Raw genomic sequence first — 11,088 nt, 5'->3', positions numbered from 1 at the left:
ATATATATATATATATATATATATATATATATATATATATATATATAATTGTGCATATGTCTATAAGAAAGTAGTGAACTTCTATAAAACACATAAATAATGGGGGGGGGGGTTAAAATGATCATCACTCATTAGAAAAAAATATTCATTGAAAAATAATTTAATGATTGTTGTATGGGATTAAGCAGTATAATCTCAAAAATAGATTTATTATGGAAATGCTCAACTTAAAAAAAAGTTAAGTTAAGCAAAATTTCAACATGTAATAACTTAGGCCTGAGTGTTTAATAATAACAATACTTTTGATCCCAAAAAGAAGACAAAAATTGTTCCTACTAATTTGTTCATGGTCATACAAACAATTCATTCAATCTACAAAACTTTCACAGCATAAAGTGTTCAACATTTATGAAGTTTTCAAATATATACAGAAAAATGCCCCAAAAGAAATAAAATGTAGAATAATGGTCTACTCTTCTGGACTAGACATTTCCAACCAATCGTTCACAACTCTATTGGGTTGGAAGGGATTGTGTGGACCAAGGAACAAATCTTTTAAAGACACTGGGTGTCATTACTTAATAATGAACACTTAAAATCAAATACAACAATCTACTTTCTTCAAGCATTGGAGCCAAAAGAAGTGTAGTGGGGGGGGGGGTATTTTTGACGGGAAATTCACCTATTAAGTTTTTGTACACATTAAAAGGTAGCAGCAACTAACAAAAAAGGAGAATACTATCCCCAAATGCAAAGAGTTATGAAATAGGAATGTGCTATTAGACAGAAACTACTTAAAATTTAGACTGACAAGCCCAAAATTTTTTTGACCAGGGTAAAGAAAGTGTGCATGTTCATCCATTTTAGACAAAAAGAACAACTTGTTTGTTTTTTTCACTTTACTATACCGGTACTATGATATATATAATATACAAACACACACACTGGAAAAAAAAGTTTAAATAAGTTAAAACATTTCATGAACACATATTGCAAACTATGGATGGCTGCCCGGTTGTGTAGTATGTGTTGGGCTAAAATGTAATATTCTTTAACTCTGAGGGAACATGAAAAGTCAGATTCCTACCTAACACTGTGATAATGACATGCTTAGCAGAACTGAGTGATAATGACATGAAGAGATTGGTCAACTAGTTCTACTCAAAGGCTATAACCATAATCTCTATAGCTAAAAAGGTATTCAAAAATATGAAGCTATTTTTCTCATATCTATTCATTCAAGTGTCTGATACCTACTTGTACACAAAAAAAAGATTTTTTTTAATAGAAGTTTTGTAAATTAAAATAGTTGCTCTATATTACCGTATTTTTGCGCATATACCCTGCATTCAAGTATAACCCGCACACCTGTATACCCTGCACAAATTACAAAATAAGTAAAAAAAAATAATTGTATAATCCGCCATGGCTGGCTTCCCACCTAGGAGAAGGAAAACTCTGAATTCAAACCTCTGCTGCCTTGCAGCTATATCCAAACATGGGAAGGCTTTGAGAGTCAACCTGGGGGAAAAATCAACTTTAGTAGTACTATTTAATCAGATGTCTAAGTCTGTCAATCAATTTGATTCACATCAAGGTGACACCTAGGAAGTTTGTGCTATCACAGGAGTGCTGCAAGGTGTGAATCAGGAGTGACAATGAATATGTAGCTTTTTTAAAATCTAACTACAGTAACATCACATGTCACTATGTAAATAATACTTTTTCAATAGTATCTTACAAGCAGTGTTAATCTAATAATAAAGTACTCTGTGTTTATTATAATAAAAAAAAGCAACAACAAGAACAGACTCAGAAGAGCTCTTGGATAACTCAATAAATAGCTGCACCTATTACCCTATATCTTGTTATCATAGGAGGCATTAGAGAGCCAATATAACACAGACTAAATGTCAATAAAAAAAGGTAATTAACAAAAACTGGTTGCATTAAAAACAAAGCTAAACCAAAGAAAAACAAAATAGATACAAAAATGTATAACATAATGAATTGTAAGTAAAATCAATACTTGAAAGACTAGGCTGGACACTCATGGGCTATCCTGTACATGAGAATTTCTTTACCAGCTTTATGCCAATAGCAGAAGGCAATCACAATAAGTATATGCCATAACTGATGACTGGATCCAATAAAATCAAATTTACCTGGAGATAAAATTGTTAAAATTCAAATATATATCACATAAGGGTAGTATATTATCCAATGACGCCTTATTTTTTCAAGGGAAGTTGATAACCGTCTGGCCAGGGCCAGTAGCGCTTTTGGACGCCTTCAGGTGAGAGTCTAGTGGAATAAATCGCTCCGCCTGCCTACAAAAATCAATGTCTACCAGGCGGAGGTTCTCTCAACCTTTTTATATGAATCTAAGAAATGGACACTATACAGAAAACAACTAAGACTACTTGAGCGCTTTCACCAAAGATGCTTGCGCTCCATTCAAGGACATACGGTGGCAAGACCGCACTACAAACAATGATGTCCTTGCAAACGCCAGTATGGACAGTATAGAAGGACTTCTTATGGTCAGACGGTTATGCTGGGCAGGGCACGTATCCTGTATGATAGATAAATGTATGCCAAAGGCAGTCTTTTTAGGTGAGCTAAAAGGTGGTTGATGTAACAGAGGCGCTCCACGGAAATGCTTCAAAGACCAGCTTAGGCGCCAACTTGCCTTAGCTGACATAGAAGAGAGCACCTGGTTGCATGTGGTCTCAGAACAAGACAGCTGAAAGTCACTCACAAAGGTCGCGGGATACACATTTGAGACCAAATGACAATCTGCTGCCGAGGACAGACGCAGATGGCGAAAAGAAAATTTTAATCGACCACCTGCACACAATGGTTATGCTTGCCCTATGTGTGGCAAAATATGTAGGTCACAGCTGGGGCTGCGGTGCCATGGGAAATACTGCATTCCTCACTGATCTGATTTATAGATATTTCCTTAAAAAATAAGAAAAAGAAGACAATCTTGTAACTTTCAAATAATTTAACCAATATGACAAACTTTTCATAGCTTGGGATAAACATCACTAGAATATATGAAAGTTTGTTTCTTTTCTAAATATAAAAATCTCTCTCTCTCTCTCTCTAAATGGAAAAATATCTTTAAGTTTTTGAAAGTAAAATAGTTTATTCACTGTATTTAACAAAAACAAAAAAACAGTGGAAGTAACATAAATCTCCATTTTTGTCAATATGGTCAATGCTAACAACCAAATGTATAGCTAGTTATAGATACAAACCTGGAAAGATTCTCTCTGGAAATTTTGTTATGTAAAATGAAAAGGCCAGACTGCCAAGCATGTACATCATGGTCACCTTGGGTATAAACATCTGTAAATGATTCAATAAATATTAAGATCATAATACTCCTTATATATATATATAATATATATATATATATATATATATACTAGACATATATTACCCATTGCCCACAGGTCTTAATTTGCGTATCACCGTCAATATAGTCACTGAAAGTGTTTTGGAAACAATTAAACGAAATAATATAATATTCGCTATAAGAAAGCGAATGCGTGAATTTAAAAAATAGTATGAATGGAGCTATCAAAATAGCTAATCAACCTAAATCCATTTTTTTAAATAAAACATTTGCTTGTAGGTCTAAATATATTTAGATCTAGATCTAGAGTCTAGATACTATTATAATAGATGTAGACTTACTATTATAAGAGTGAATTCAATGGCTCAAGAAGCTTATTAATTATTATAATATATGTTAGTATATTTAATATCCCCTCATGTAGCCTGTCCAACCATAGTCTGTTTAGATAGCGGTGTGCACAACACATGAATGGGACTATTAAAATGCATATCAACATGGAAGCAATTGCAAACAAATGTATGAAAAATGATTTAGAAACACAAAATTTGAGGGTTAATTTGATTAAAATATGAAATGAATGGACTTTATTTTGTATGTTAATGTGTTGTATAAAGTAGATCTCTTTGAATTAGATCTAGAACTAGAGTAAGATCTAGACAGTCTAGAGTCTAGACTTAGATAGATGAATGGGATTATAAAGTACGTCAGGACTTCTAACTTCGCAGATATAAGGAACGAATTTATGTAAAAATGCTTTTGAAAGACAAATTTGAAGCTTAATTTTATTAAATAATGAAATCAAAAGACTATATTTTGTAATTTTCATGTGTCAAAGTAAAAAACTATCTGCGCAAAGTGTAGTTCTTAAAATTAGATCTAGATCTAGATTCTTTCGATCTTTTCTCATGTAAACATAGTAAACATGGCCTAGATCCATAAAATACTAATATTTAAATAGAGTTGTGCAACTTTTTTTTTTAGGGTCTTAAGTTTGTTTCAGGGCTACTATACAAACGTTATGGTTCCAGTTAGTACCCAAATTTTATCAAGATTGGTCAAACGGTTTTGATTTCTATGAGGGACATACATACATATGTGTATGTCCCACTATATTCCGTTTTAAAATCTAACATTCATTAATTTTTAAGATAAAAACAATTGCTCAATAAGTTGCATAAAGGAGGTATTGTCTTTTTAAAAAAGTATTTAATGTTTTTCTTGTATATATATATACAAGGTGCGTCAAAAATATGTATACACACTTTGAACTGTCATATATACAATTTATTTCCCATTCTACAATGCTAAATTTCTGGACAAGGAAAGCTTAATGTCACCACATTTTGTATTTTGAATGTTACTTTACAGAATTACACCAAAATAGCAACTGGATTATAAAATTACCAGAATTACACCAAAATAGCAACTAGTTTATAAAATTACCATCTCATCTAACTTACTATTAAAAATATAAGTTGTATATTAATAATACAAAGCAAAAAAAACTTAATTGAAAATATAATATGTATTATATATATAACATAATTATTTATATAAAATTACTAGTAGCCATTTAGGCGTTTTTTTCTGTCTTACAGTTGTGTCATAGTTGGATTTGAAAGCATGTTCTTTTTTTTTATAAATTAAGCATGCTTCAACTGTGTAAATCTGTAACTTTAAACGGTTTTGTCGATTTTCAAACATTCAAAAACAAAAAAAGAAGCAATTTGAGTTACACTACAAACTTTTTGAAGACAAATAACTCAAAAAAAAAAAAGGTCAAGTTATAAGTTATAATCATGAATAAGCCACAAACCTGTACAATATGTGAAGAAATTCCACCATTAAGATAAATCCAATGTACAGTTGGAATAATGCCATAAGCTGTGAGTCCAACGTAAAGTGCCATTCTGGTGTAGAACCACTTGTGTGAGAAAAAATGTGGATGGAGATTGAATATCAGAATGCATGCAGAGAGCACAGTGATAGATATCATATAGAGATCTCTCCAGATCTGAAAAGTGATTAGACAATAAAGCATAGTTAAAAAACAAATATTTTTTTTCTTACTAAATCTCATACTTTTTAAACATTTTTTTTTTAATGCTTATATCAAGCCACTCTGTCTGGTAAAAAGTTTGAACACCGTATTTCTTCCACACCCATTCTTGGATCAAGTTGAAACTTTTCACAATTATTCATTGGTGAAGACAATATATGTAACAATTTAAAAATACAACCAATCAGTCAATTCATTACTGGTAATAAAATATTTTGTTTCATACTGACAATGGAAATTAATTCTTCAGTATTCAGAAATAAGGCTTTATAATTGTACATGTTTTATTCTCACACACCCATTCTAGAATCAAGTTGAAACTTTAAACAATTATTTATTGTACCTAACAAAACATGAGGTTATCAAAACATTAACCAATTAATTATAAGTAATTAATTATTTTGTTTGGTATTGAAAAAGGGAGATAACTTCTACATTAATGACAGGTATGACTGTAAATGTGGACTTCTTCCCTAAGTATATTTTATATTTTTCTTGTTTATGAGTTATGTGACTGGAAACAATAATGTCATCTCTATTTTATCTTTTTTTTTTATTTCTATTTTTACCAAACAACTAGTAAGACAACCTCATATTATTGTTTAGGGAATTAATGTATATATGTTAACTACAGGTGTTTGTGTGTGGATAGACATTAATTAGTCAGAAAAGGAACGACATGCAACAGTGATTACAACACACTTACAGAAAGACAATAAAAAGCATAATGTACAGCAGGGAGGTAACATCCAATAATACCAAAGGTCACTCCTGTCATGTCAAATGCCAACCATCTCCTACTAGCTCTTTCAGAGTGACAGCAGAATATGTGGAAGCCAGTCGAGCACAGCATGCAGAACTGAAATAGAACAAGTAAAATATTTATATTTTATTTTAAAACAAAGCTTATAGGAGGCATAATTGTATCAATTATTTTGACTCAATCATGTAATAAATTGTAATAAATATAAAACCAGAATAATAAATGTGTGTGATTGCAAACATTTTACGGGTGGGGGGGATCTCCAGTAGAAGGTTTCAGTGCTGGCTTTTCAAAAGCATTTCTTTAAAATGTTCCTTGACTTGAATTTAAAAATAATGTCAAAAAAAAATAAAAAATTCTATTGGTTAGTTTTTTTGGCCAGAATTTTCTTAGATTTTGAATCTGCAGACAAAATTTTTAAATATGTTATAAACAGAATGAATCTCAAAATTTTGTTTTTGTTAATCATTGAAAGCTGCCCTAATCTTAACCAGCCAATATGTGGACTTACCTGTAAATGATAATAACCTGGTTTTAATAGAAATGCAATGTAACCGTAAAATTCACAAACAGAAAATCAACATATCTCTTATAATAAATAGTACATCAGTAATCATCCCATGATATGTTAATGGGATGATTGATTTTCTAATTTGTCAAATACTACTCTCATTTCTCTGAGTTTAAATATAAACTTATAGTAATAACACTTACCATGAAACAACTTAATCCAATAGTTAAAATAATATGGTCTGACAAGGAGCCATTCATACTTGGCAATGCAATGATATTGTCGTAAAGGACTAGAAGTAAGAACACAAAGAAACCCATAAAATGAGTCCAAATATTCATTGTCTCATTGGTCCAAAACAACAAACTGAAAGAGAGTGTAAAATCAGAGATGAAAAAAAAAAGGTTTACATTTAATGAGCGGACAATTAGTGCCACCAAAAATTATGTCCCATGATTTTATTGAATGAAAATTAGTTGGTTTAAGTTTTCATATCAAAGCCCTGTTTATCTCAAAGTCTAAGAGAAGGATACTACTTCCCAGCCTAGCATAAGTTGGTAACTCTTCCTTTCCATATTCCCACACAACTTTCAACAACCATTGGCTTAATATATTCAATTCCAATGTAGATAAAGAGAGAATAGTACTTGCATAAAATGTATAGCTGGTAGAATGGTTTCCAGAAAAAATAATTTAAAGTATAGCAAAATAATATAAATGTGCTGCAGCACTAACCTTTTCATACACATATTGAAGGGCAGTAAAGATCTGTAGCCATGAACAACGTAAGGGTTTCCCCTAAGGAACTCTGGAACCTCATGGTACTTAAGTAAAACTAGTTCTTGTCCATCCAGATTGCAAAGCCCTGTCTGGCATGTTTCAAGCCCTTTTTTGTCAATCTCAATGTCCATAATGTGGTAGGAGTCATCTTCAAATTGAGTGGATGCCAGTAATGACCTGTTCTGGCGATTTTTGACTGAATCATAGCTACCAAAGGGTAATGCCATCGTTGTTTACAGAGTCAGTCTAAATCAATAAGAGAAAGCATCTGATAAATCTCTTCAACGCAAAATGATAACTGATATAAAAACATTATTATAGATAAGCTCAATGGGTAATAGTTTCATTTATAAGAATAAAAATTGTATATCAAGATTATTATTGTCAATCCTTTCCCCCCTTCCAACGAAAAGCAAAGGAAATAATATAACAGGCAATAAAATTGATTAGAAAATTTAAGCTGAAGTTAAAATACAATAAATATTTTTAAAAAATAAACAAATTTAGCTCTATGATATCATCTCAGCCTAACTCCATGATATAGTGACGTAAAATATTGAGGCAATCTTTTTCATGTTTACTTACCACTGCTATTAACAGGTCTAAGTTAAACAAACAATGCCTATGAAAAAAAAAATAAAAATGAGAATCAAATGTTTTGTATAATGATTATTCTTCATTTAAAAATTATTCTAAATAATATATTTATGAAATAGACAGTTGCAAGTTGCAATTAAATAAATCACTGAAAAAAATATATAATATAACATTTATAAAAATATTTAAATTTAAAATATATAATATAACATTTATAAAAATATTTAAATTTAAAATAGGCCTATGCACTGTGAAAGCGTAAAACACAAGTAATGTATATCAGTCAAATGACTTCAGCACTTAGGATGCTTTAAAATATAGATCTAGTATTTATCTAGTAACTATTGATCCAAAATAGCTGTAGATAGTTTGGTGTAAAGATCTAAAGGACTTGAACTAATATGGTCTTCAGCTCTGGTCATCATATTATCCATAATACTTTTTGTAAAGTGTTTTGTAGATATAAATTGAAAGTGTGCATGCATGCTCAATTTTTTCTTTTAAATATTACTGACAATTTTTGGTTTGGTCTCTATATAAAAAAAATTAGATCTAGATCTATGTATGTTTAATTTAAGTTCAAAGTCATAATAGACGTATGTGGAAATTTTTTGATTTTTCAACTCCAAAGAAGACATGAAGACATGTAATGATGTATGTCCAATGTATGTCAGAACTTTTTTTATTTTTAAGCCTGATAATACAACGATTAAAAGTGAATGGCATATAGACTAGAATCTATCTCTAGCTTATAAACAGATGGTCTGATTGGGAAACATGTATTTCACTGCCTGCAAATACTCAAAACACTGTGACTGTCCAATGATGAATTAAAATAAAATAAATGGTTACCTAAATCACAGACACTGATTTTTGTAGGCAGGCAGAGTGATTTATTCTGCCAAACTCTCACCTGGGGGTGGCCAAAAGCACTACTGGCCCTGGCCAGATGGTTATCAACTTCCCTAGAAGTGGTTCTCTCAACCCTTCTATATGGATATGAGACATGGGTACTATACAGAAAGCAACTATGACTACTGGAACGCTTTCATCAAAGATGCTTGTACTCCATCATGGACATATGGTGGCAAGACCCATTACAAACAGCAATGTCCTTGTAAACACCAGTATGGACAGTATAGAGGGACTTCTTATGATCTGTTAGTTACGCTGGGCAGGGCATGTATCTTGAATGGGGGACAAACGTATGGCAAAAGCCGTCTTTTTTGGTAAGCTGAAAGGAGGTCAACATAACAGAGGAGCCCCACAGAAACACTTTAAAGACAAGCTTAGGCGCCAACTAGCTTTAACTAAAAAAGAAGAGAGCACCTGGTTGCAGATAGAGGTCACTTACAAAAGCTTCAGGATAGACAATTGAGACCAAAGAAAATCTGCTGCTGAGGACAGACGTAGATGGCAAAAAGAAAATCTAAATCAACCACCAGCAAACAAAGGATATGCCTGCGCTGGATGTGGCAAAATATGTAGGTCGCAGCTGGGGTTGTGTAGCCATGGGAAATACTGCATTTCTCATTTATCTTCGACTTAAGACAAGCCTTGATATCCATGCATTTTTATGTATTTCAAAAACATCAAAATGAACAGACATTTTAATAACTAAGTTAATAACCTTTAGTCTTAATTGAACTTTACATAAAAGTAGGTAAAATATCATTAAGATTTAATAAGATAGACTTACAGTAGGCTACAGTCTTATTTAATCAAGTTAGTGTACAAAGTCACAGACTTCACAACTACTAGATCTAGAACTTCTTACTGTAACTGTAGTCTACGCTACTACAGCACACACAAAAAATCCCAAAACATCATAGATAATAACTAAATAAAATATATAGATCTAAAAAATTCTAAATCTATATATTATTATTACTATGTATTATACTAGATTCTAGATCTAGTAATAAGTAAAGTCAAACTCAAAGTAACAGTAAAAAACAGTTACTTAGTTTAGTTAGATGATCTTTTTTTTTTTCTAGTTAGAATGTTAGATCTGACTTAGACTTAGTGACTACTGATCTAGAGATGATCTGACTTAATTTTTGTAATAATAGTTAATAGTAAATACTAATAATAGTACTAATACTAATTAATTTATAATTTTTACTAATACTAGTAATACAAGATTTTGAAAATTGAAGATTCGAGTGACTTACACTACACCACTACAGTGAGTGAGTGACACTGACTACACAGACACACTTCTTAGACTTAGACTCTATAATTATAACTTATATAAGTCTAGACTCTAGACAGTACTACATACTGTAGACTGTTACCACTGTAGTGTAGGCAGTGTAGGAGTAGGACCTACACGCACTGTTCACTGTACTATCTGTAGGATTAAGACAGACTCTTTATAATATAACTTTGTATAATAGTATTATTAATTTATTATAGTTTATTTACCACTTTAACTTTATTATTATAGTACTATACTCTATACTTAGTAACTATAGTATAGTCATTTAACTTATCATAACTATTGAGTACTCAGTATTGTAAATTATTATTGTATTGTATTGCCTACTATTGGACGTCAGTCGTCACCTGCCACCTGTGATCTATAAATAATTTATAATAATTAGATCTAGTATAATATAATAATAATAATTTAATGTTTTTTTAATCTACATTTAATTTAATAATTTACACGGTAATTTCCCTATATTATATAGATCTTAAATTCAGTCTAGATTAGACGTAGACTATATTATAATACTAGCTAGATCTTATTCTTATGAAGGCGTTCGTGTCTAAGCGACCAATCAATACATGAAATACTACAATGAGTGAAAATGCTGCCAACTTTAGCCTATATGGAAAGCAGACTTCAATGACAATGTGGCAACGGAGAGGACTCAGCATATCCACAAAACTGAAAGTCTACGGTGCTGTTCGTAGTTCTCCCGTCACTCTTATATGCATCAGAGTCCTTGACCCTATATTCCCGCCACATCAAAAAGTTCCATCTACGCTGTCTAAGGAGT

The 11,088-nt window shown here is 31.4% G+C and overlaps 1 protein-coding gene across 5 annotated transcripts; it reads right to left on the bottom strand.

Annotated features, from left to right (window-relative positions):
• Positions 1–76: 76 nt before the first annotated feature.
• LOC106056246 (progestin and adipoQ receptor family member 3-like) lies at positions 77–10,881 on the bottom strand. Of its 5 annotated transcripts, none has more exons than XM_056019536.1 (9): positions 10,629–10,881; positions 10,255–10,433; positions 8,069–8,105; positions 7,439–7,729; positions 6,907–7,069; positions 6,136–6,288; positions 5,187–5,384; positions 3,267–3,357; positions 77–2,165 (listed from the first exon to the last, which is right to left on the bottom strand). In XM_056019536.1, exons 4-9 carry the CDS (start codon positions 7,708–7,710, stop codon positions 2,038–2,040), a joined length of 1,005 nt encoding a protein of 334 aa, XP_055875511.1. In that variant the 5' UTR covers positions 7,711–7,729; positions 8,069–8,105; positions 10,255–10,433; positions 10,629–10,881; the 3' UTR covers positions 77–2,037. The 5 variants fall into 5 exon arrangements, with proteins under 5 accessions (XP_055875511.1, XP_055875513.1, XP_055875514.1 ...); XM_056019538.1 differs by lacking the exon at positions 10,255–10,433 and adding an exon at positions 9,780–9,877 and having other exon boundaries at positions 10,752–10,877; XM_056019539.1 differs by lacking the exon at positions 10,255–10,433.
• Between the last annotated feature and the right edge of the window lie 207 nt (positions 10,882–11,088).

Source organism: Biomphalaria glabrata, chromosome 2 (assembly GCF_947242115.1).
Source record: "Biomphalaria glabrata chromosome 2, xgBioGlab47.1, whole genome shotgun sequence".
NCBI classification, from domain to species: Eukaryota; Metazoa; Mollusca; class Gastropoda; family Planorbidae; genus Biomphalaria; species Biomphalaria glabrata.
Note: the sequence above shows the minus strand (reverse complement) of the source record. Positions and strands in the feature narration are given on the sequence as shown.